Consider the following 25,921-nt stretch of genomic DNA (forward strand, 5'->3'; position numbering starts at 1 on the left):
GTTTTCCAACTATGCCCAGTGAGTCCTGACATAGTTGGAAAACACTTATCTTTGTCACCTTTGTGCAGATTTCAACCACCAATATTTTTTTAATCTTCCTAATGATAACCTCTCAGTATTACATACTGTATAAAGTTGTTAAGAGTCAATTAACTGAATATGTAACTATATAAAATTATATTTTCAAATCCACCGGATACTTGATGCAGAATAAACACACATTGCAGTGGAGGTGACATGACTTTCTGCATGAAGGTGCAGTACCCAAAGAATATTAACGTCCACTGTGGGGGTCACGTGACTTTCAGTATAGAGTAGAGGTTTGGCGGTGCTGGTTGTCTGTAGTCAGGTAGTCTTGTTTTTAGATTTAAAAAAATTCCTATATACATATATTATCTTATATTTTGTGGCATCAAATGTAAAGAAATACATACATTTTCGTTAGAAATATATTCTAAGAAATATTACTAGAATATTTACTATATATATATATATATATATATATAGTAAACTGCTATATTTTTCAATGAAAGAAAAAAAAAAAAAAAATATATATATATATATATAAATATGCGTTTCCTACCGCCCTTTTGCCTCTGAGGGCGCTGTCCCTTTAATGCTCATTCAGGACTCCGTCTGTGGAATAAATAAAGGCATTTGCTAACTTGGTCATTAAGGGTGCTCATAGTATAAAAACTAGTTGGGGGCATATAAATATTTCTATTCGCGTGTCTTCAGTCGCTTCCGGCAGTAATCGAGCGCGATACAGCTGTCATAAGATTGTTCGTTTTGTTTCTGCAGCGCTGATGTGTTGAATGAACAGCAGCACGAGGAGGCGTGGTCACTGGTGGCCACGCCCTTAGTGGGCGTGCCCAGGAAGTGACATAGACGCCTCCTTTTAGGGAGCTTCCGCGTCTTTCTCCGGTTACTTGTAGGTTAAATTAGTTAGTTGTCTGTTTTTTTTTTTTTCCCCGTTGCGGAGCATTGCTGGTATTTAACCGGGACAGCGCCCTACAGAGCTCAGCAATGGGCACCGTCCACGCCCGGGTAAGGAAAAGCGCGGAGAAAACGCGTTAGCTGCGACTTTGACCTCTCTCCGTGCTCACTTGAGTTTATGACTGGAAGAAAAGGCCTCGTAGTGCACATGCAGCATGGGACAACCGGACTCACGATCCCCGCTTCATCACCGCATCCTCCCTCCATTACACCTTAAAAAGCGATATCTTTGCATATAATTCCGAATTGAATGCCGGGACACGGAGCCATTGGCGGCAGTGACAGACGGATGCTGCTGCCTCCAGTCAGCCTGCTCACTGTCAACAGTTGGTGTTGTTTCAACTAGTTTAGTCAGTCTGGTTAGGAGTCTTTTCATTGAAATAATCGAACCAAAAGAGGGCTAATTACTGATCCTTGTAATCTCACCTGGATACATAAAAGTTCAATATTTCGCACGAGAGATTTGAGCTGTAAATATAATAGTCGAGAAGGATATCTGAGCTTCTTCGTTTCCCGTATTTCCCCTGTCATTGACCACATTTCCAGAAATATCTCTAAAATTATGACCGAACTGCTTCCAGTGTTACTGATAATGATGTTGCTTATAGGATTGGAACATTTTAATTCAATAAGTTATTGTCGTTCTTGTATTGTATTCCAGTTATATACAATTAAACACCGTTTTGTGTGTGTCTGTTTGTGTGTTGCAGAGCCTGGACCCTCTGCCCATGCATGGGCCAGAGTTAGGACTTCAGGCCGATGATATTGAAGCTCCGGGGATTGAACAGGACCCAAAGCAAGAAGTTCTTGAGAACAAAAATGTAAGATTGATTTAGTTTCAGAGAGCAATTACACCAGTTGATAGAGCTAAATGTTCAATGTGTTTGTTCTCATGAATTAAACAGATTTCGATGTTTCAAATACTGAATATATCGGCTGCATTTCAGGTTGTGGTTCAGCGGGTGCACATCGACGGGCTCGGGAGAACCAAAGAAGATCTCCTGACTTATGAAATCGCGGAAGTGTTCCGAGCGAAGAACCTCATCGACGTAAGCGCTCACTGGCCGTGCTGCATCGACTGCGCTGTTTATTCTGTGCTGCGAGTGGCACCATCACATTGTTCACTTTGCAGGTGATGCGAAAGTCTCACGAAGCCCGACAGAAGCTGCTGCGCCTCGGCATCTTCAGAAAAGTAGAAGTTGTTATTGACACGTCAAGAGGTAGAGAAGCCCAAGTCAATACACAGTCTTTAAAAGTGACCTCTTCGTTAATTATTAGGAACCATTTCTACATGATAGTGATATTTCTTTCACGGGTTGTTACCGTGTTTTAACAAATGCTAAAATATATTTGTTTTCGGGTTAGATACATTACGTCTGTTCATTGCATAGATCAGGATGATTCTTCTGTCATTACATCCGCCAAGGATGTAATAAAATCACCGGCGTGTATTTATCTGTTTGTATGTCTGTTCGAAAGATTACGTCAAAAGTACCGCACGGATTCTGGATCCGGATTATATATTTTTTAGGCTCTTTAAAGGATTACGTCAAAACCACATGACAGGTTTTCATCAAACTTCGGAGTCCAGTTCAACCTTTTTCACGGATGTCAAAAATCTCTGATTGTTCTTATTCTCTCTAAGATATTCTCTCTGTGAGCAGAACGTTAACATCACAGTGCAGCCTCAGTTAAAGATGAAGATATGAATTGTTAGTACTTAAAGTATTTAGATCCATTTTCCTGTGACTGTGTTTGTTTTGAATTGTTTGGAGATCTCCGTTAACTCCTCCTCTCTGTAGGCGAGGATGCTCTTCCCAACGGCCTCGACGTGACCTTCGAGGTCAGAGAGTTGAGGCGTATGACGGGCAGCTACAACACGATGGTTGGAAACAATGAAGGAAGCATGGTGAGTGCTGTAATACCACTTATCTGCTCTCTGGCACGCCGTACACTGTACGGTGACCACGACATCAGTCGACCAGTGTTTGTCTCAAATATATTACTTTTTTTTTTTTTTTTTTTTAACTCTTCACCGAAATGGGGTTATGTTTGTGTTTCTGAACAATTTAAGAAAAAAACCCCAGCTGTCTCTACTATTGATATGTCTAAATGTCACGTCCTCTTGTATCCCAGGTGCTGGGTCTGAAGTTACCAAATGTATTTGGTCGAGCAGAGAAAATGACATTCCAGTTCTCGTATGGCACCAAGGAGACGTCCTACGGTCTGTCCTTCTTCAAGCCTCAACCGGGGCATTTTGAACGCAAGTAAGATGATGAGCAATCTATACAAATATATTCTCTTCATGCGTTCGTTCGCTGGTCGTGTGTTTCGGAGCTGTAACTTATATGCACAGGACCAGGAGTGGTAAAGTAAAACGGCCCTACAGTAGAAATTCCTCCACAGTGAGGTGATGCCAGTCTCATGTTCATGTATTAGAAGTCAATGTCAGTGTGTCTGCTCATGAGACGACTTGTACTTTAGCGATTGCATGGACATTAAATGTTACTGGTGGTTTTGGTTGGTTGCCAGAGACATAATGTGAATCTCTATGTACTTGAGCTTTAGTTTAGATTATATTAACTTTGTGCAGACACGACCAATGGATGTCTTTAATTTGAGCGGAATCATTCTAGTGTTTTGTTGTTATTTTTCATTTTCAGCATCACACTCAACATGTACAAAGTAACAGGTCAGTTTCCTTGGAGTTCTCTAAGGGAAACGGATCGAGGCGTCTCCGCAGAACTCAGTGTGAGTAGACTTTTTACATATGTTTTTTTTGGTGAATCGGATTACACGAGGGATGCTGGTGATAATTTCACTGCACGCTTAATCATCTGCCCCATGACTAGTCGGTACCTGAACTTTTAGTCTGTTTAACCAATTGGTGTTTTATTCATGGTCAGAGCTGCTTATCCAGCATGTAGCCACCCACCATAAAGCAGCCGTGCCTCTTCCTGTGGCAGTGTTTGAATCATCTGCAGTTTTAAAATGGAAATTAAGAGATGTCTTCTTTCAAAAAAAAACATGGTTTGTCATAATTCCCATGTTAGCTCCACTCAGAATAATTTGCATTGAAACATCAGCGTGTTTAATGCAGCAAGTCGTTTTCACTTAAAATGAAGAAGTCATAACTGAAGTGGCATATGGACCTACATTATTACAAACTAATATTGCATGTATTGAATATTTGTGTTTGCCAAAAAACAGTTGAGTCTGTTAAATCGGGTAAGTGAAGGGTTTTAAAATGAAGCTCATTGAGTCAGCTATTTCTATCTTTTAAACTTGGTTTTGTGTAATATTGCCAGGTTCACCCTGTGTCCTATTTTAATTTAGTAAATATCAAAAGCAATAATAATCATGCATTTTACTTACAGGTGCCTTTCAAGATACTCTCGATAACTGTAAATAATGAAGAAAGGCAGCTAAAAAACAGTCACCCACATCATTCAGCATGAATATGCTTGCTGAAGAAGTGTCCAGTGATCGAATGTGGTCCATGTCTCAAAGGATTAGTTTGATAACTATCTTATAACATTGTCTATGTTTAGGTACATTTGACACCAAAAATAGGTCAGAGCATTGTAAATCTGTTGCAAGTTGGGGGGAAAAAAAATCAACCAAATTTCATCACATTTGTTTGGTTAGATAAAGTCTAATGTCTTTTTTCCAATGCTAATTGCTCCTTCGCCATGTGATGGCTGCAATAAAAAAAAAAGTCTACTAACAGGTGATCTTCTATAATCTTCTAACCTGCAGTTTCCTGTGTGGAAGACCAGTCAGACCCTGAAGTGGGAGGGTGTGTGGAGGGAGCTGGGCTGTCTGGCTCGCACAGCCTCGTTCGCCATCCGGGAGGAGAGCGGCCACTCCCTCAAGTCCTCACTTTCGGTACTTGTCTCCAGGTTTATTCCCCAAGATTTTACCGGGACTGGGTTTTTAGATTGTTGTGTGCTCCCATGACCCTGTCAGATTTCTATGTATTTTTTTAAATAGTCATATGAATTGTTTCCTGTATGTTTTCAGCATGCGATGGTCATTGACACAAGGAATTCCTCCATCCTGCCCAGGAGGGGCGGCCTCTTGAAGATTCACCAGGTTTGGAAGATCACAGCTTTTGCATTTCATGCGACTGGTTTGCTCACTCAACAATGACTTGTTTGTTTGTTTGTTTGTTTGTGTTATGTGTAGGAACTCGCTGGTTTTACTGGGGGAGATGCAAGTTTCCTGAAGGAGGATTTTGAGATCCAACTCAATAAGACCCTTTTCTGGGACTCGGTGAGCTCTTGCCTTTTATAGTCAGCTGTCAGTCAAAGCTGCGCTCCAAAAGCACCTGTTGAGGCAAAGCCTTGCCTGATTTACTGGGCCAGAGAGTACAGATGTTAATTTGTCCAGAAAAAGAAATGAACTCCTGTAATGTGTCCTTTATTATTTACTAGTAATGTCAATGTATTCCTTTTACTGTTTATCTGTATTTCAACATTTCCATGTTTGACATGGTTATTTTTATTTTTATTTTGTGCTTGTTTCCATTTTACTAACCCCTGTCATATTTCCCCCACAGGTCCTTTCTGCCTCTCTGTGGGGGGGCCTGCTTCTACCCATTGGTGAAAGGCCAACAAGCATCGCAGACAGGTACGGAAATGTAGTGCACCCGCGAGGTTTCTGTTATTGGGCGGTTTTCGTAATCAGCAGCACTTGCATGCGTATTGTGATTCTAAAAAGCAAACTTTTCCTCTTTTTGTTTTTCCGGATATTCATTAGACGTTGTAGAGTTATTTGTGGGCATTTACTGAGAATAGACGCATAAATCAAATCCTTTGAAGTTGTAGGTCACATCAAACTTCATGAGATCAGGGTTTACTTTTCATACTGAATTCTGGAGTATCGAATTTTGAGTTGTGGAAAGATACTTTTTTTTCTTTTATAGTACTCAATATCTATTTACCTGGTATCCTTTGTCCACAGCTTTAATGAACTGTGGCTCTAAACAAGGAAGCGTTTGTTCCAATGATATGTTTTAGCTGCAGATTGTTTCTACAGCAGCATTAAGGACAAATCTCTTGCATTACTGGCTTTGATTACGGCTCAAAAAAAGGAATTAAATATTAACAAAATGTATTAGTTAATTATGTTTATGTCAAAGTTAGTTAAGTGTCTGTATTCAAAGAAGTCCTATTAATTTGTTTTATTGCATCTTGGATTTAAACCTATGAATTATTATCTATATCTATAGATGTACAATTTCCATGAAAAAATATCTTCGTTCAAAGAAAGCTCCCAACATGAGTTTGCTTTGTGTGGTTTGTGTTTTTGTTGCCGTCCCAGGTTCTACCTTGGCGGTCCCACCAGCATCAGGGGATTCAGTATGTACAGCATGGGCCCACAAAGCGAAGGTGACAATTGACCTCTTGGCTCAGTTGGCTGGTAACCAGATGAAGATTTGATAGTTTATTAAACTATTAAGCTCATATTACTGGAATTCCAGGTGATTACTTGGGAGGAGAGGCCTACTGGGCCGGGGGCTTCCACCTCTACACACCTCTGCCCTTCAGACCAGGCAGAGGAGGCTTCGGCGACCTCTTCAGGACTCACTTCTTCCTTAATGCAGGAAACCTTTGTAACCTCAACTATGGTGAGCAGCTGGGAATGGCATGAGTCTACGTTACAAATGACTGTTTTATTGACCAGAGCTCGACATTTACCTTTGAATACTATAGAGTACTATAATTGGAATTTTGTGATCTGTCCTCACATTTTAATAACACAGTTTGACAATAAATAAGTTATGTTGTGGATACAGATTGTAGCAGATGGCTTTGATTCTCATTTTCCTGCCCGTTTGAGGTTCTACGTTTTTGTTTACTCAGGTGAGGGGCCACAAGCACATTTGAAGAAACTGGCAGAATGCTTGCGTTGGTCATACGGACTGGGCATCGTGCTGCGTTTGGGAAACATCGCCAGGCTGGAACTCAATTATTGCATTCCTATGGGAGTCCAGAGCGGAGACAGGTAGAGCCGGTCAAATTAGCCTTTGGGAGTTAAAAAATATTATCACTTCCAAAAACATTTGAGACTGTTTTTTTCAGGTGACGTTGATAACTAATTGCTCTCTGGAATTAACCGGTTGGACATGACCCAACATTGAAGAAACACATTCAGACTGACTTTTTCCGAGCAGTGTAACTCACACGTCCCTTTCCACGTGTGAAATAAATCAAGAGTACAAGACTTTTTACTATGAGAGTGAATGTCAAGTTTTTTTATTGTATGGCAAAAGGTGGCAAAAGGAAAAAAATAAATGCAACATGTGGGAACGCTTCGTGAAATTTACCCCCTTTAGCTCTATGAAAATGCACCAGAAATAATATAATTTGAAAATATTTTCTTCTTTTCTTACAGGATATGTGACGGAGTCCAGTTTGGAGCAGGAATCAGGTTTTTGTGAAACAGCATTTATTATGTTCCAGATACATTGTACTGAAAGTTGAAACCGCTTGTACAGAATTATTGTTGCACCAAACTAGTTCAATAAAGTAGATCACAGAGACTTTGTGTCATTATTCACCCCTTGTTATGAGCTGGTTCACGAGAGCTTTGTTGTCAATTCTTCTCTCACCCGAAATAAAATAAGAAAATTACAAAATAGAAAATATAGATGAACAAATACTGCAATATGAATTAAATATAGATGTTTAAAGAAAATCTCACATTACAATGTGGTCTTAGAATGAGCTCCGTTTCTCTATGGATTCATGATGTGGATAGAGAAGCTTTGAATTTGGAGACTAATGTTTTGTCAAAACATGGAGAATCCTTCCGACAAGAGATGAAGAGTTTCACTTTTTTAGTTGCAGACAAGAGCTGTCTTTCCCCTTAAAACCCAGCAAAGTTTTTAACCTGATCACGAATGCCGTCGCTCACCGACGTCTGCACGCACTCGCACACCTGCAATCACAAACACCCAGAGCCGCCGGGAGGCCGAGCGGCGGCCTTCCAACTGAGCTGCGACGCTCCGCTTTAGCAAAAGAAGTGGAATTGTTCTTTCTTTTTTTTTTTTTCCGCCCGGCAAATTTTTGGTGGGCACAAACACACTGGTCCTGATGCAGCCGCACTCCTCCAGAAGACCAAATACTTCAAGGACAGAAGTCGTCTGGTTTAGTTTTTGTTCAGAGTGGATATTGTGATGGGAGAAAAACAAACAAACAATCACCTTACTAATAGTATTCTGAAGCTGATTCCATTAACTACTTGTTAGTTTGTAGGATGTGAAGGGTCTGTTGTTAAAAAAAAAAAAAAAAAGATATTTTGCATCATGGTTGCCTTGGTGGCTTGTTTTCATCGATTCCACTGGTACCCCGAGTGATTATGTAGTAGAAAATGGAGAAAAATGGATGGAGAGAGGTGGGTGGTGGAGGTGTGGCGTTAGTGTGGATGGTCCAGGTGATGTGGGCTGCTGCTGATCAATGGCTGGTGGGTGGAGGAGTGGGTTTTTTGTCAGGTCTGTCCACTTGTCTTTTAAAATGGCAGGAGAATTTGTTCAAGTGTCCAGATGTAGGTTGTTAACAGAGTGGGGGGCTTTTGGCTTGTCGTCGGTGATATTCTGGAGCCCTTTCAGACGGAGGAGGCATCGTTGGCTGAAAGTTGTTTCAATTTCTCACCATGAAGTGAGTTAGCTTTTCTCAGCTCTTTGCTAATTATGTACTTGGCCTCCTTATATCTGTATTTGTCACATCTTGTCACACGTGATGTATCAATGTACAAATGCTTTGTGTACTTTGTTGTAATTTTAGAACACAATTACATTTCAGTAGAAGTAGAAGAACGATGTTTTGATTTTAAAAAAAACAAACCCTTTTTAACACATGGTCAACAGGACAACAATACAAATTGCATTCGATGCACTTAAACAATTATGTAGGAACAGTAAAAAAATGAACAAGAGCTACATCTCATGACAGGGGGTTTGAGTTTATATGAATACCTTCAAAAAATATTTCTACTCTTTTAATTGCCTATAGTTCATTATAGTTAGAACTCCGTTGTGTTTAAGATAAGATAAGATAAGATAAGATAATTACTTTATTCATCCCCGAAGGGAAATTGTTTTGTTGCAGCAACCTGGTACCTAGGAATATTATAAAATGCAATAGAATAGAAATAAAAGTAAAAAATAAAAATATAAAATAAAAATATAAAAATACCTGGGTATAGGACATAAAGTAAAACACAGAACGGAACATAGGCACTTAGAAATAGGCATGAGTAATTATATTGAGGCTCTGACAGAGGTCGAAGAGTTAAAGAGTCTGGGTAGGAATGATTTCCTGTACCGTTCCTTCGAGCAGCGGGGTTGAATCGGTCTGTTGCTGAAGCTGCTCTTCAGCTTGTCCAGTGTCTTGTGGAGGGGGTGGGAGGGATTGTCCATGATTGCTAGCAGTTTTGCCAGCATCCTGTCCTCCACCACCTCCTCCAGGGTGACAAGCTTGGAGCCAACAACAGACTCTGCCTTCCTGATCAGTTTGTTCAGTCTGTTGGCGTCCTTTGCCTTGATGCCGCAGCAAAAAAGATGGTGCTTGCGACAACAGACTGAGAGAACATCTGCAGCATCTTGTTGCAGACATTAAAGGACCTGAGCCTCCTCAGGAAGTAAAGCCGGCTCAGGCCCTTCTTGTAGATGGCCTGTGTGTTGGTGGACCAGTCCAGTTTATTGTCCAGTGTGACACCCAGGTACTTATAAGAGTCCACTAAGTCCACATCCTTCCCACTGATGCTGACTGGAGAGGGCAGGGGCTTGTTCCTCCTGAAGTCCACCACCATCTCCCTCGTCTTCTCCATGTTCAGCAGCAGGTGGTTCTCCCCACACCACTTCACAAATCGGTCAACCAGGACCCTGTACTCCGCCTCCCCCCCGCCCTCAACACACCCCATAATGGCCGTGTCATCAGAGAATTTCTGCAGATGACACAACTCAGTGCAGTACTTGAAGTCAGATGTGTATGTGGTGAAGAGGAAGGGGGACAGTACAGTTCCCTGGGGGGCCCCGATGTTACTGATCAGACGACCAGACACACAGTTCCGTAATCTCACAAACTGCGGTCTGCCCGTCAGATAGTCATCGACCCAAGTGATGAGGGGAGCACCAACCTGCATGTTCTCCAGTTTGGCCTTCAGCAGTCTGGGCTGGATCGTGTTGAAGCCGCTGGAGAAGTCAAAGAACATGATTCTGACTGAGGAGTTGGGTCTGTCCAGGGAGGAATACGCCTTCTGCAGCAGGTAGATGATTGCATCGTCAACCCCAACATGGGGCTGATATGCAAACTGCAGGGGGTCTTGTGATGGGCACACCAGCGGTCTGAGGTGTGCCAGGACCAGTCTCTCCATGACCTTCATAATGTGAGAGGTCAGTGCCACCGGCCTGTAATCCTTCAGTGCAGCAGGGTGTCCTTTTTTGGGCACGGGGACCAGGCAGGATGTTTTCCAGAGCACTGGCACTCTCTGAAGGCGTAGGCTCAGGTTGAAGAGGTGCTGCAGAACTCCACAGAGCTGGCTGGAACACGCCTTCAACACATGAGGGCTGATGCGGTCCGGTCCGGCAGCTTTCCTCTGTTTGAGCCTCTCCAGCTCCCTCCTCACCTGGCTGGATGTGATGTGGAGTCCAGACTGGGGGGTGGGGGATATGGCAGCGTCTGAGGTGGAAGGTGGATGAGTTGGAGGTGACGAGGGTGGGGCAGGGGGGTGTCCACCGCAGGAGGTGGTGGGGAGCTGTGGTGGCTGGGAGGATGTCCAGTTGGTGGGAGGTGTGAAAAGGTCTGTGGTGGATGTCAGCAGGGGGCAGGGGGGTGTTAGGGGTGATGGGGGTGGTGTATGGCAGGGGGTGGTGGGGAGTTGTAGCTTGTAGGAGCAGTCGAGCAGTCGAGGGGCCGCCGGGCGTGGAGGTGTTGGAGTTGAACCTATTGAAGAAAATTGAACTAAGAAAATTGAATGTTTGAACTTGTTATGAAAAGAAATTAAATGTGGCATTGCAATGAATGTAACACTTTGACATCAGGGAAAGATTTATCAGGTAAGTAGAATTGAATTAGGTTGGTACAGTGTATCAGTGGTTGGCCCGCTCACAGTGAGATGTTTCAGGCTGGAACACCAGGCTGGCTCTTTTCTGTGTGAAGTTTGCATGTGTGCTGCATGGGTTTCCTCTGACAGTCCAAAAACATGCAAGTGAGGTTAAATCGTCACATTAAACTGCTCCTACCTTTGGAGGGGTTATTTACGTAAAATCCGCAATTCTTGCGGTGGAAATGGGACTTAAGTGTGACCGTCTTTCTCAAGACGTGAGACTACTTGCATTCCAGTTCTCGTAGTTTTAAGATATTCCAATAACTTTTTAGTTGGAATTTATTCGGAACCATGGGTCGAATGGTGTAAAGTAAGAAAATAAAGCAATGAGAGAATGAATGGAACTGCAGAAAGGAATATTTCTGTGGTTTGTGTACATGTGATTCTGCGTCACTTCAGCATAGCTCATGTCACGTGCTCCGCTGCCAGCCACTCAAATGGCTGAACCAGCGCATGCGCAGTACTCTCGGTCGCCATTTTTACGCCATCACGCAGAGCATTGCGGGAAGACAGGCGGTTCGGTGCAGGACCTCATTGACGAGCTTTTTTTCCCCCGCATTTCATCTGTACCTCTGCTTTTCTGAACTGGAGAATCATTCAGACCCAGAGTGGTTTGTTCTCTGGCCACCTGCACCGGAGCAGAAGTGAACCGGGGAGGGTTTTTTTCCTGTTTTGTTTTTCCGCGGTCTTCTCTGTGAGCGGCGGGCTCGGGGACGCACGCTGATGGCGGTCACTATCGAGGATCTTTATCGGAGCTACGGGGTGCTTGCAGACGCCAAGGACACCCTCAGCCAGGTACACAAAGGCAGAATTATCCATTTTAAGATTACTGAGTGTGTTTCCTTTGCACACCGCATTATTTTCTCCCTCACTGTTGATAACTTCATTGGGTTACATAACATTGTTTGTGTGTGCTAAGCTAGCGGTAGCTTAGCTAGCAGTAAGTGAATGGCGACCCTCGGCGATGGCTGGTCCTCAGTAGTTTGTCCCACAACGTTCAGCCAAACCGGTCTCTGACACGTTTTCATTCATGTGGGAATGATTCTGTGTAGTCCCGGAGAGTAGTAGGTCTTTGTTCAAAACCACCGCGACCTGCTGCTGATAGAATAAAGATGTGGACAGGGAAGTTTATCCAGTGGAAACCTGGAGTTTGAAACTAAAAACCTCGCCAGCAAGACACGTCGGAGAAAGAGCGGCTAAATAAATAGTCATGATTTAATCTACTCCAATTTCCCACACATGCTTAAATATACATCTCGCCACCAGTTGTGGTTTCATTTCTTTATTTCTTTAGTGACTTTTCAATCTTGATTACATCAAAGTTGTGTGTGTGGATCTATAATCATCCACCAGGATAACTGCTTCATTAATCTCTAACATAATTGTATTCATTTGTTTTTGCCAAATACAAATCATTTCTAGGCAGTCATTATTAAGTCTTCTTTATAACTTCTTCAGTTAACCAAAACAGACAGCAGTCACTAGTTTATGTTGTTGCAGTCGTAGTTCACATCATAATTTTAAACAGACCCTCATTTTTCATAATGGAAGCGCAGAGATGCACCCAGTTCAATGTTATTTAATTTTTACTGCCAGTATACAACACAGTCATTATAAGGCACTTTTACTGAGAAAAGCAAATCAATTCCACATGAGCAAGTATGGTGATTGTGGAAAGGAAAAAACTCTTAACAGGGAGAAACCTGCTGTTCCAGCTGGGGTCATGTCGTTGTGGGATAGAAAATTTAAAAAGGGCAGAACAGATTGTGGGGAGGGATTCAAACCCTGGTTTGGGTAAGAGTGGTGTGAAATGCAGGACATGCGCTTAAATGTTTGTGATTTTGCTTGAATGCTGTATCTATCAATGCAGCACAAAGATGCCTACCAGGTGATTCTTGATGGCGTGAAAAGTGGCCCGAAGGAGAAGCGCCTGGCAGCACAGTTCATTCCCAAGTTCTTCAGCAGCTTTCCAGAGTTGGCTGATGCAGCCATTAACGCCCAGCTTGATCTCTGTGAAGACGAGGACGTATCTGTGAGTATCAAATGCCACAAATATTCACACAGGCCTAATTTCTCCTGTATTGAGGTGCAGTGTGATTTCCATTGCCCCTTTAGATGTAATATACAATGTTCAATGTAAAGTTGTGATTCGTAGCCTTTTTGTTTGTTTGTTTTGGTCTTCATATTATCATTATGATGTCTCTGTGTACATCCTTCTTCAGATTCGACGACAGGCTATTAAGGAGCTCCCACGGTTTGCAGCGGGCGATAACATTGTTCGAGTTGCAGATATTCTCACCCAACTCCTTCAGACAGGTATGAGAGCTTTCAGTAAACATGTCTCATGTTATTACATAATGCCCCATGAGTGATTTTTTTCTTCTTCTGTTTTGTCATTTTTCTTTTCATTCCTAGATGATACAGCAGAGTTCAACCAAGTCAATGTAGCGCTTGTTTCTATCTTCAAGATGGATGCAAAAGGTCAGTAGTCAGTTGCTCCATGGTTGAGCAGGTGTTTTTAATTTTGATTGAAGTTGTCAGATTTGTTTCATTTGAGCATTTAAAAAAAGTATATATTTGCACTTACCTCTACCTTTGTCATGCAGGTACACTTGGGGGGCTCTTCTCTCAAATCCTGCAGGGAGAAGACATTGTACGAGAAAGGGCCATCAAGTTTCTGTCAAACAAAGTTAAGACGCTGCCAGAAGATGTCATGACGAAGGAGGTGGAGGACTACATCTTTGCTGAGACAAAAAAGGTTTGCTGGATGGCAAAAGAAGTCACATCTGGTCTTTCCAACAATGTTGATTCGTGTTGGGTCACATTAGGGTTCACAACGACTGGTAGTTAAATGTAACTTGTAAATGCAGCTGATTGTTTTGTATGTTAGTTTGTGGATGAAGGTAAACAAGAGGACAGATTTACAAAGTCTTGTCTCTGTGTGTCCTCAGGTGTTGGAGGATGTGACGGGAGAGGAGTTTGTGCTGTTGATGCGCGTGGTGTCGGGCCTGCGGGTGCTGCAGACGGTGAACGGGCGGCAGCAGCTTGTGGAGCTGGTGGTGGAGCAGGCGTTCCTCGAGCAGGCCCTCAACCCGGCTGACCCCGACACCGTGGACCGTCTGCTGCAGTGCACACGCCAAGCACTGCCGCTCTTCTCTGTGAGTGGAGAGGTGGTCGCTGTGTTTCAGGGGGGAGGGGGCAAAATGTCGAATTTAATTTTCCTGCAAGGATTTATAATACGTCTCTCGTGTCTTTTAGAAAAATGTCCATTCCACACGCTTTGTGTCATACTTTTGTGACCATGTCCTGCCGAATCTCAGCGCCCTGACAAGTCCGGTGGCTGAGCTGGACATTCAGTTGGAGGTGAGTTCTTTTGTCCTTATATGGGATTTTTAAGGGGGTTTTTCTGGGATGCAAAATTGACAGTGGCAATGAAGACACAGGGAAAGGAACCAAAGAGAAGACAGTGCAAGTTAATATGTAATAGTGACTACAATAAGCTTAGGCAAGCAAAAGGGTTTGTGGGAGGTCTGTGCCTGTTAAGAGATTTTAACATTGTAGGTAATATATACATGATGAGCAGGTTTTTTCATAGGATTCAGATTTGTCTTTTGAAATTGCTGTTTGACTGAAGGGTGAGCAGAGTTGGTCAATGGGTTGTGGATCTCTTGCCTTTATCTCTCTGGTTAACGATACACTTTTTAGCGATGGTCAATGCTAGTAATAAAAAGAAGTTTGAAATGATGAACAGTGTTTCCTCTACATTTTTTAGGAGTGGTTGGTTGCCATTCATAAATCCTCCTTTAAATGTCTTGCTTTTGTCATTGTCATAAATACATCTATGGCCCAAGCCTCCACTGGATAACTTGCGACCACCCCCGCTGAGAAGGGGGGACAAACGTGCCTGGGTCTGTTGTCCCAGATGCATTACGACTCAAAAAGGCCTTATTTTGAAGCATGATGCTCTTCTCGTGCGCTAAATTCAACAAGATGGGATGAAAAAAGTTCAGCTCATGACACATGAAGTTCAAATCTAAACATCCCATGAGCAACAGTCTTAAATATGATGTTAATATATTCATTTGTTTCCTACTAATGTCAAAATCACAATAAATAAGAGTTTATTTGACCTGGAGAGGCGATAACTATCCCAACAGAAATGGACAAATCAGCATGCGTCACACAGGTTTTTATTGTTGGCAGTTGGAAGTTGGGGGACTGTGTGCTTGAGCTTGTGCTCAAAATGAATACAATTTTGGAATACTGTCTGTGCCAACAACTAAATATACACATATATAATAACGCTTGGCAACATTTGCGTTAAATACGTTTTTGCCAACCTTTGCCAGACGTTTTGAGAGAATTTCTCATTTGGAGGCAAAATGAGGTTTGCTGGAATACAATAATATATTGTAATGGTAATTTTCTTTTACCATGATGATAAAATATTATTAGCAAAGTGTAGATGGGGAATTATGTTCAGAGCAATTTCATTTATTTGTTAATGTATATATGTTTTATTAAGCCCATTATGTCACTGCTGCTGAAGATCCTTTAATTTTTTTTACTCTTGTCTTGTCTAAAAAGAAGGTATCCTTGTTTTTAATCAGTCCCACAAAGTACAGTTGTCATTATACAGAGACATTACCTCTCTGAACTTTAGCAATTCAGGCCGACTCGGCATCAAGAAGCCTTACAAATATGGCCGCCAGTGTGAGGTCCGTCCTGCTTAACGTTTGACCTTTGTTGAGTGCCTGTAGTTGTAAACAGTCAGCATGAAAGCCACCTGTTTGAGGTGTCTGCCAACTACATGTTGTTAATGGCTCATTAGTCTGCACCACAATACTGTCTTCCATTAGCAGTGCACATCACTGTGTGTGTGTGTGTGTGTGTGTGTAGGTGCTGAAGCTGCTGGCTGAAATGAGTCCATTCTGTGGGGACATGGAGAAGCTGGAGGCCAACCTCAACATGCTGTTCACCAAGCTGCTGGTAAGAACAACCTGTTCCACTTGTTACTGCACAAGGGGAGAAATTAATAGTTCATCCAAGTACCTGTGTGTTTTCTCGTTTTTAGCCTCATTGTGTTCGCTCTGTCTTTCTGTCCCCTGTGGAGTTTGACCTCACTTTCTCAATGTCCCTCGCACATCTATGCCTCACACTTACGTTTACCTTAAAGTTATTTACGTTATTGACGTACTTTTGCTTTGTGAACGTGATTCAAGAGATTGTTGCATTTCTATTCATACTCCCTGCTCTCCAAAAACCATTATTCATTTTGAGTCTCAGAACGGAAAGTTCTCCATTGACATAGGACCTTGTTTATCCATATATGCATAGTATGATATAGGATTGTAAAATCATCGATTGGACAGAAAAGTGGCTGTTATGTTAAAAAGACCTGGTTGTACCAAGCTGAACTTTTTACAAAAGGTCAAGAACATTTGCTTCTCTTCCCCGAAGTGTTTGAAAACAGCCTCCATATGTCAAACTCTATTTACAATCAACGGTCGGACATGCTGCCCTAAAAATAACAGACTTCATATATTAAGATGGATGAAATAAAGTATAAGATCAATAGTGATGATTTAATACTGGTAGAACACCAAAGTAATCACTGTTTTCTGTTGGTTCAGGAATTCATGCCACTACCTCCGGAAGAGGTGGAGAACGGCGAGAACACGGCAAGTGAGGAACCCAAGCTGCAGTTCAGCTACGTGGAATGTCTCCTGTTCGCCTTCCACCAGCTCGGCAAGAAGCTGCCAGACTTCCTCCTCGACAAAGTGGACGCTGAGCGCCTCAAAGACTTCAAAATCAGGTGCGTCCGTCTCACACCCCATGATGCGTCGGGTGTAATTGTTCACGGCCTGGCTTCACGTGACCTTGACGATGCTCTGTGTTGGAACAGGTTACAGTATTTCGCCAGAGGCCTGCAGGTTTATATCCGGCAGCTGCGAGTGGCACTTCAGGGAAAGACGGGAGATGCCCTCAAGACGGAGGAGGTAACAACACTCAGTTTGTTCCGTTTAAATGTAACCGCATGCTCATTTCAACTGAATGAATGCGCTAAAGGTGGTGCTGTGAAGCCACTCAATAACTCTTGTTTTTGTTTTTGTCATAAATCAGAACAAGATCAAAGTTGTGGCCCTCAAGATCACAAACAACATCAACGTCCTCATCAAGGTGAGCCTTTTGTTCCAAGAGAGTGGTCGGAGGTGTAAAGGGCCTCAAATACAGAGCCATAATTATGATGCAAGTTTTTTTTCCCCTGTAATTTGTTGTGATTGTTATTGTTTTGCCAGTCGTTAAGGTGTAGAAATGTAGTCCCAGCTCAACTCCATTCAGCTTTATGGTTTTCATCGAGTAAAATTAGTTAGTTTTTTTTACTGACCCATGAGCAATGCCTGTGCTTTCCTGCAAAATGTGGAATAGATTTCCTGAACTGAGGCGAGTCTCAATGAGTCAGGAAATCCATTCCACAGTTTGCAGCCAGCGAGCAGGCTAGCGTAGTAGCACTATGCTGTCCGACCCTTCATGAAAATACGTCCACTGTTTGGACGTATTTTACGCTCAAAACGCCGCAAAGCAGCGCAGCGATGTGCAATGTTTGCACAGCCGTCGTACAGCGAGGCGGCCGCTCCACAGCCCAGCGTCAGTGTTTTAAAACGCCACCTCGCCGAGGAGAACGGCATTGACGGCGGCATCAAAACGATGAACAGCAGCTCCCCCACGCTGTAGCAGGCGATTCACACCTCCATGAAGCCGTGTCCTCCTCCACGTTAAACTCTGAAGATGGTCTCAATCGTTAGTGCTGCTTTGCTAAAGGTTTTCCTCGGGGATTAATAAAGTGATTCTGGGCTTTTTTTTATAGACATAATAACTTTATTATGAAATGATGACGTCAAGTCAGACCTCCACTTTGTCCTAATTGAACAAAAATAGTTTGTACTGTTTCCTTTCCTGACCTCGCACTAACCTCAAGTTGCCTTTTGGGAGCATACATTTCCTACATTTCATACTTGCCTGTAGAGGGGAGTTCATTATAGCCTCAAATCTAATCGACAATAATAAAGACTAGTACTAAAACTGATTCAGGTTTCGAGATCGTATCGGATGTCGGTGAACAGGTTACAGTTTTAGCTCACTGGCATCAAACTCCTGGCCCATGTTGTAGAATTAAAAAAAAAACGCACATGTTCAGGCTTTAATATTCAGTGTCTTGGTGTCATTTTCATCCACACTGACTTGTTTGCAGTAAACCAGGCGCTAATCTAGTTGTTGGGTCACTGCCATTTTGTACTCACACTTGCATTGTACATGTGTGTTTAAGCAAATTGGGACAGGTGCACTTGAGGAGGGATATAAAGTAGTAGAAGAAAAAATAGAAATCGCTTTACACACTGCCTCTTGCTCGCTTAAATACATTTTCTTTTTTTGCATTTTGCCGTCATCAGTATTCTATCTTATTACGTAGACTTAAAAGAGGCCAATTTTGTGTGAAATTCTGCTGATTTGAAACTTAAATTGGTCATTTTTGTGAAACATCTACTTTGCAAAATACTGCAAAGTTAAATGTTATTGTGTTCATTGAGGATAAGGTTAGATGAGCGCCATTGTGTTGGAACCACATGTTCCACTTCTGTCTCGCTAACGACGGCATAGGAAATGTCTTATACAAAGATATAAACAGGATCAGTGATTGGCTGAGAATGAATGATTTCGACCAATGAGAAGGCCCGTTTCATTTCACTTTGAAACGTATCGCACACGGCTTGTTCGCTGTAAGATTGTTCGTAGTGTTTTCTGTGGAAATGTGACGTTTTTTGCCTTATTGAACAAAGCTAGTGACTTATTAGAAGCCTTCATGATCTGACTGTTCACTTTAGAATGACTAAGTTGATTTTCATTAGATATGTAGTATTCAGTCGAGGACATATTATTTAAAATATGGCCAATATGGATAGAAGTTGCTTGAAAACCTTCAACTTCAAGGGAACCTTCCCCACTTAAGAACTCTGATGGTTCGACATCTTCCCGTCTGTGTAGCATCAAAAATTGCTCCAGTCATTTCTTGTAATGATTGTTAACATCCTGATCTTTGGTAGATGACCGGCTCTAGTGAGGGATTGCTATTTCTTTACTTCTGAATCACTCTGGAAAATTAGTTTGAGCTGAGTACCGTATTCGCCCCATTTCCACTGTGTGCTGGTTCGGGACGGGTTTTCCTGCGTTTCAGTCAAGTTGTGGACGGCAGTGGAAGAACTGTACTCCACCGTTACCATCTTCTGTCACTCCTCCGTTGTGGGACCGAGCACAACGGAACGGCGGCCGTCTGCTGATTGGTCGTGACGTCACTCCACAAGCCACACTATTGAAATATCTCCTGGGCTGTATAGACCCTCCTACTGTTTGCATGCTGTTCAGAATGAGTTTTCCAAGCTGTGTCACAGAGAACGGAGGCTCACGCCTGAGCAGCGCCTCTAAAAATGAGTTCTGCATTGGTGTTTCCTGATGCGTAGTGACATCACATATGTCTCATTATGCGTCTTTCACAACCCGCCATACATTTTGACTGCCCCCTCTGTGGTGGAACGGCGCTTTGCCTCACCGTACCTCGCCGACACGTACCGGGTTTCTAGTTTATCAGTGTGGTTGGATTTATCGTAACACGTGGCTTGTGTGTTTTTGCTGCAGGACCTCTTCCACAACCCTCCATCGTACAAGAGCACCGTCACTCTGTCCTGGAAACCCGTTCAGAAGATGGAGGCAGTAGCGTAAGTTTTCTCTCTGTCGGAGAAAGCAGACGGTTATCGGAGGTCATCCAGCTGAGATGTCATGGTCACATTTTCACCCGTCTTCCTTCCTCTGGTCTGCAGGCCCAAGCGTCCGTCAAGCGAGGAGATGGGCAGCGGCACAAAGAAACAGATCTCTCCTGTGCCGCGGAGGGATGCGCGGCAAATCTACAACCCCCCCAGTGGCAAGTACAGCGCCACCATCGGGAATTTCAACTACGGTGAGTGGTGCTCGTTGTGCCGACTCTATTCGTTTTAGCGTCCAGTTTTATTTAAAGAATGTGTTCTACTTGACGTACGATCAGTTTTACACGTCTTAAAGATTCAATATTGGACTAATGAAGTGATACTCGGTGTTTAATTTGATGCAACAAAAAAATTACAGCTTTTTTTTAATCCAGAACAATCGAAGGTATACGTCTGAGACACTAAAGTATTACTTTCAATACGAGTCATCGTATCAAACTAGTTTAGTTCTATACAAGGGTCTATTGAGATACCTGGGTATGGGCTAAAGTAGTCTTTGATTGGGTTTACAGTTTTCCTTTTGGTAAAGAACTCCGGTTGTTTGTCCTTCTCTTCCTCCTCTTCTGCTGATAATAGATGGAACTTTTATCTCAATTATGGATTTCTTCACTACCTTTTTTCTTTTCCTAAATATGTTTGAAATAAATGTCTCAATTCAAACAAGATTATTGAAACGGAAACACAGATACAAACAAACTAAGTCATTATTTGTTTAATCACCAGTATTCTTGGCTGGATAATTTGGCTTGTTTTATTATAAAAGGCATGTAAACATTATCTTGGTAATTAATCTAAGATGCTGTTTTTCAGCTGTAACTCTAACTTGGGAAGATGTACTATATATTAATATGATTCCCACTAAATCCAAGTGTTAATCTTCTGGTGATGCTGACTATTACTGGCTTGTTATTCATCCCAGTGTACAAACAGAACTTCTATCACCGTCTGTCCACCAGGGGGCGCCATCTACCAGCTTGTTTTTAGCCTCAACTTCTTAGTTTCTATGTATGTCAACCTTACTTCAGTTCAAGTGTCGCATTTATGCCGAGTTGGCTGGATCAAACCGTCTTGTTTCCCAGGTTTGGCCCACAGGCGACATATTAAACAGGCCTGTTTTATACGCGTAGCAAAACGTAATATAATGTCAAATATTGATCGGTGTTTTCCGCTCTGTCCCTCCAGAGCAGCGCGGCGGCTTCAGGGGGGGCCGAGGACGAGGCTTCGGAGCCCGAGGCACCAGGGGACGGGGTCGGATCTACTGAAGCACCGCGGCTCTGCATCCCGCTCACACAGCCGCATCACGTTGGGATCGGTTCAGCATCCACAAACTGTTTTTGTTTTGTTGTTTTTATATATAAACCTGGTTCACTTTCTCTGGAACGACGTGATCTCTTTGTTCAGTTTCCTCTCAGACAGCAGGTTTCTACTTGTCACATCCACATTTTGCTCCCCGAATTCTTCCGTCAGTCAAGATGATAATTAATCTCGACGTGTGTTCTTATTTTTCTCCCTTCCTAAATTTTTAAGCTTTTCATCCATGTAATATTGTGTCTCAAAAGACTGCCAACTTGTAACTGATGATTTTTGTCAGATTGTTGTAGAAAAACAAAGAGGATCCTCTTGTCTTGCATAATGTTATTGAACACCGTTGTTTTCACGTTTTATTTAATCTTGGTTTTTTTTTCTTCTTTTTTTTATTAGAGCTTGACTTGAATTGGTTGAATTTGCTACTTTGTATTACTTGATTATTTCGTTTCATTGGATTTTTATCATAAACTTGTACCTAAGTATAAACTTTGGTCCATGTGTTTTGTCTTTTTTTTTTTTTTTATTATTATTATCATCATCATCATTATTATTTGTGAATCACAGATTGTTCTCGTCTCCACTCAAGACGACACTAAAATTAAAATGTGTAGAAACGTCTGTAGCCGCGATTGTTTTTGGTTTCCGCTCTTGTGTGCTTCGTTTCCCTCTTGGTTCTATTTGTGCCCACTTATTTGTGTACTAGAGCCGAGGGAGGAGGATAATTTTAGCCCACAGTTTCTGGCTTCTACATTTAGACTACACACAAACAAACGTGTCCTCCTGCTGCCTGCATGACTGCTTCAGTTGCCCCCCCCCCCCCCCCCCTCTCCGGTCCGTTAGGTAGGCGCGCACGTGCACGCGCCCGCTTTGAAGTAGAAAAAGAGTAGAATCGGGCTCTCAATAAGTGAAAGGGGCTATAAATAGTTGCAGCCATGTTTAGATCACTTTATTTTACAGGCCCTGGCGGTGGAGGCTGCTTGTTTTGCAGGCGCCAGTCATGCGCACAGGCTTCGTGCTCCTTTAGTTGCAGTCGTCCTGAAGCGGTAAAACCTCAATACGCAGGTTGAATGTGCCGCTGATATCGTTCACATGTTCTGGAAACCCTGTCATCTTCAGTACACTTTTTTTTTTGTTGGTTCCTCAAAAAATGACATAAAATGCGCTGATCTCATTCTTCATTAAAATGCATCCCATTGCAGGTTACATTTTGCACATTTTTGAGAATTGTTATACTTTGTTATTCTGAATCTATTAATCCGTGAACCTGTCCAAATTGAATTAAATACGTCTGTATTTGCTTATTAACTTATTAACACTCGCCATATTGGGGAGCCATTTGGAGGTGGAGGCGTAAGAGTGACACGTCACTGCACGGACATATTTACCTGGTGACTCACCTTAATGAGCGGACAACCTGTTGAACTCGGACAAGGGACCGGTTGTCCTGGCAAATTTCAAGTTGAGCCAAACAAAAGGTGAAGCTCCTCCGTGAGTTTCACTTTCCCTTTACAGCAGAGAACATAAGGCCCGGGGGCCAAAACTGACCGCAGGAGGCTCCAATCTGGTCCAACAACCCCACCAAGCAAGCTCTATAGGATGTTTACAAGTTTTTTTTACACTATTTCAATAGAATCGACTTTATGTTGAGATTGTAGTCTGTTTCAGTCCTAACTCTTTCATCGTGTAAAATATCGACAAATTCATTCCATACACTGACCACGACAATGAAAAAGTGTAAATTTAAAGGTTATTATAGCAATATTTTACCAGTCCAGTCCACTCAAGATGAAACTGGACTGCATGTGGTCCCTGAAGTACATTAAATCTTATTTAATAATTATTTTCGAAACATCTTATATACATGTGTGTATATGTATGTATATATTGCATACATATTTGCATTGGTTCAGTTCTGTGCTTTTCAATAACCACAACATATTTGGTGTTTGGTTCATTCAGTGTCAACTGGTCCTACAATTTGAAACGTTTCAAAAAAAAAGAAAAAATCTGATTCATCGATTAATTGAAAAAAATAATCGATTATTAAAATAGTGGTGAGTTTGCAGCGGACCCACAGAGGTTGTTAAAGAGACGAAGCCGATCCAGCAGCAGCTCTCTGTGGGTGCTCCAGGTCTGCGTGTGAAGACACGTGTGCTGCTGTGTGTAGGTGGATTGCTCTGGGGGAGGAGGGACGCGCAAACTCTCAATTTTCTGAATCGACTGTAGCAACCTTCTGCACAGAGAACAGAACTCTGAATGGTTCTCAACCAGGAATAAAGCTTCGCCGTTAAGGTTCCGTTTCAATGGAAGGCGGTTCACGTGCAAGCATGAGGCGACCTGAAAGGACCTTTTAACCATAAAGACTGATTCAATGAAATGCACCAGGGGCTCCTCTTCAGGGCGCAGAGAAATGGAGATGCACGTGCAGATGCAATGCACCTTGCTTGACTAAAGACCAAAAATTGAAAACACATCAGATATTTCCACCACATGTCAGCGATGAACCTGGATCTCTGAGTTTTATAGCAAAGGTGGTGGATTTGCAGGCAAAATACAGCACTTTTTCTAAATTGTGCAAAATGTGACCATGAAGGCTCGTGTGGATTTCTCTCGCTTTGGCAGTGTCTCCCCTCTGGAGGGCGATCAAGACCAGGGTTTTCCTCTCGAAGCAACCAGATCTATTTTTATCCTCCACCGAAAGAGTCACTTTAAAGCTTTCATGATGTCTTTTTGTCTCTCTTTGTTTTGTTTTTTTTCTGGTCGGGTTAAGGCGCGTAGAGGAACACTGCGATCCGGGTGGGCAGTGCGTGGAAGAGGGGAGAAGGGAATGATCGTGAACGCTGTTTTGCAATGATCCTCTGTTAAAATATTCAGTCTGCTGTGTTTGTCAAACATTCAGTATTGTGCTGAATCAGTGCTGAAACGAGCTGCGGCGCATCACTAATGAGCAGGTTGCTTTGGTTACAAATCAATCTTCTGCCACATGTTTGCCTTGATGGTTGATTTATTTTCATTTTTTTTTTTTTTTTTTTTAGTAGTTTGATATTTCACCCTATCAGTGTTTTTCTTTTTTCTTTTTTTTGCACAGACATCACGATGCGTTTTAAGGTCTGCGTCTCAGTGCATTGTGTGGGGCGGTAGGGGGCGCTACAGGACCGAGTAAAAGCCCTTCCCCCATTGATCGTGACCAGGTATTTCCCAAACCAGCCTGCCAAGCCAGCCAGCCAGCCAGCCATCCACACAGCCAGCCAGCCAACGGGATCGCGCGCGCGCACGCACGCACGCCGTTGGAGCTGAAAATAATCAAGTGGTGGAGGAGGAGTGGGCGGCAGCAGCGAGAGAAGAAGCGAAGAAGACCCTCAGAGAGAGAGACGGAGAGAAGGAAGGAGCCACTGTACGAGCCCGTGTGAGAGTAGAAGTGAAGGTAAATCAATAGTCCTGAAGCACTCGGTTGAACTCGATGGGTTTCCTCACTTTATTAACAACCTTTGGGAGGAGGTGGAGACAAAACAACTGTCCCTCAACAGAGCTCAGAACTAAACCTGCACATGTTACAAGCATGCAAGTTAGTGGATCACGGTTCATTGGTCAGCGTTCTTCTTTTCGTGGTCAATGTTGTAAATACAGGTCGACATTCACTTGTTTTCCTTGCTTCTATTTTTACACGCGGTGCGATGAAAGTTCGACTCGGAGCAGATCTGATGATGTTTGATCAAGTCGGAGTAGCTGACTTGAATTGCAAATCGCTGCCTCCTGTTTCTGTAACCAGCACCGTGGTACGCCACACCGTAACGCCACGTTTAACTTTAATTTGAGGCTTTTCTCTTTCGCAGAGCAGGTCTGATTTAAAACGTTTTCTTGTGCTTGTGTTCAAAAGGAGCTCCGCAATGTATTACATAAGTCTTATTTAAGGTTGCATAGCTGTGAAGAAGGCCAAACTCCAGTTTCTCCTTATGGAAATCCATGTAAGTTCTCTTTATTGTGTGCCTTTTCATATATAGTACTCATTACTGTGGAATATCCATGCTTCAGACTTGAAAACAACACATGTACTGTAGTGCATTAGTGTTTCACAGCGTTATCCTAAAGTGCCATATTATCTTGAATATGTAAGACATTTGTACACCTCATTTAAAGGATGGAGCCCGCCAATGAACCATCCATCCATCTTCTATAACCCTGCAAGACACAATAAGTGCAGGCCTCAGTTTAGCAAAGAGACTCACTTCTCATCATAACACTTATGTTGTGTTAGGTTAGTTGTATTGGGGACCATAATTAGCCTGTAGGTGTAAGCGTGTGTGATTGTGTCGTTTTGTGCTTGGTCTGTGATGGACTGAGAGAGAACCCTGCCTTTTGCCCTGTTCCAGCTCTGGTAGGCCCTACCCACCATACCCTGAGAGCAAGTATGACGACTGTCTTCATTCTCAACTCATGACACTGTGTGGAGTTTGCATGTTCTCCCTTATGGCTGACCAGTGAGTCTAAATAGTTTGAACGTGAGTGAGTGTGTGTGACTGTCTTATCTCAGTTGGATTAAACAAAACCCCCAAAAAATCTAAGCTGGATGACTAGATTGTTCACATGTGATCACATACTGGTAAATATCCACACCAGTTGTCTCACCCGTCCCAGACCTGTGACTATGTAGTGTGGTGGGAGCTGTCCACGGTCCTGAAGCTCTCTTC

At 42.7% G+C, this 25,921-nt stretch overlaps 2 protein-coding genes across 2 annotated transcripts; both read left to right on the plus strand.

Moving 5' to 3' along the window:
• The first annotated feature begins 915 nt into the window (after positions 1–915).
• On the plus strand, positions 916–7,530 carry samm50 (SAMM50 sorting and assembly machinery component). Its single transcript, XM_080505096.1, has 15 exons — positions 916–1,047; positions 1,707–1,817; positions 1,944–2,045; positions 2,129–2,216; positions 2,799–2,905; positions 3,133–3,263; positions 3,660–3,747; positions 4,756–4,884; positions 5,020–5,091; positions 5,185–5,271; positions 5,558–5,628; positions 6,322–6,389; positions 6,482–6,628; positions 6,864–7,005; positions 7,396–7,530. Exons 1-15 carry the CDS (start codon positions 1,027–1,029, stop codon positions 7,439–7,441), a joined length of 1,410 nt encoding a protein of 469 aa, XP_080361222.1. The 5' UTR covers positions 916–1,026; the 3' UTR covers positions 7,442–7,530.
• Positions 7,531–11,625: 4,095 nt separating this feature from the next.
• api5 (apoptosis inhibitor 5) lies at positions 11,626–21,798 on the plus strand. Its single transcript, XM_080505212.1, has 14 exons — positions 11,626–11,904; positions 12,980–13,141; positions 13,332–13,425; positions 13,525–13,590; positions 13,716–13,867; positions 14,061–14,267; positions 14,368–14,472; positions 16,009–16,098; positions 16,743–16,924; positions 17,015–17,108; positions 17,233–17,289; positions 19,801–19,880; positions 19,983–20,119; positions 21,108–21,798. The coding sequence occupies exons 1-14, from the start codon at positions 11,833–11,835 to the stop codon at positions 21,185–21,187; spliced, it is 1,578 nt and encodes a 525-aa protein (XP_080361338.1). The 5' UTR covers positions 11,626–11,832; the 3' UTR covers positions 21,188–21,798.
• The last annotated feature ends 4,123 nt before the right edge of the window (positions 21,799–25,921 follow it).

The sequence above is a fragment of the Blennius ocellaris genome, assembly GCF_963422515.1.
Source record: "Blennius ocellaris genome assembly, chromosome: 11".
Classification (NCBI taxonomy): domain Eukaryota; kingdom Metazoa; phylum Chordata; class Actinopteri; order Blenniiformes; family Blenniidae; genus Blennius; species Blennius ocellaris.

Coding starts and splice junctions, on each gene's coding strand:
- samm50 (XM_080505096.1), top strand. CDS start 1,027: ATGGGCACCGTCCACGCCCGG. Junction 2,906..3,132: donor GAAACAATGAAGGAAGCATG/GTGAGTGCTGTA, acceptor CTTGTATCCCAG/GTGCTGGGTCTGAAGTTACC. Junction 6,390..6,481: donor CATGGGCCCACAAAGCGAAG/GTGACAATTGAC, acceptor CTGGAATTCCAG/GTGATTACTTGGGAGGAGAG.
- api5 (XM_080505212.1), top strand. CDS start 11,833: ATGGCGGTCACTATCGAGGATCTTTATCGGAGCTACGGGGTGCTTGCA. Junction 13,426..13,524: donor CACCCAACTCCTTCAGACAG/GTATGAGAGCTT, acceptor TTTCATTCCTAG/ATGATACAGCAGAGTTCAAC. Junction 16,099..16,742: donor TGCTGTTCACCAAGCTGCTG/GTAAGAACAACC, acceptor CTGTTGGTTCAG/GAATTCATGCCACTACCTCC.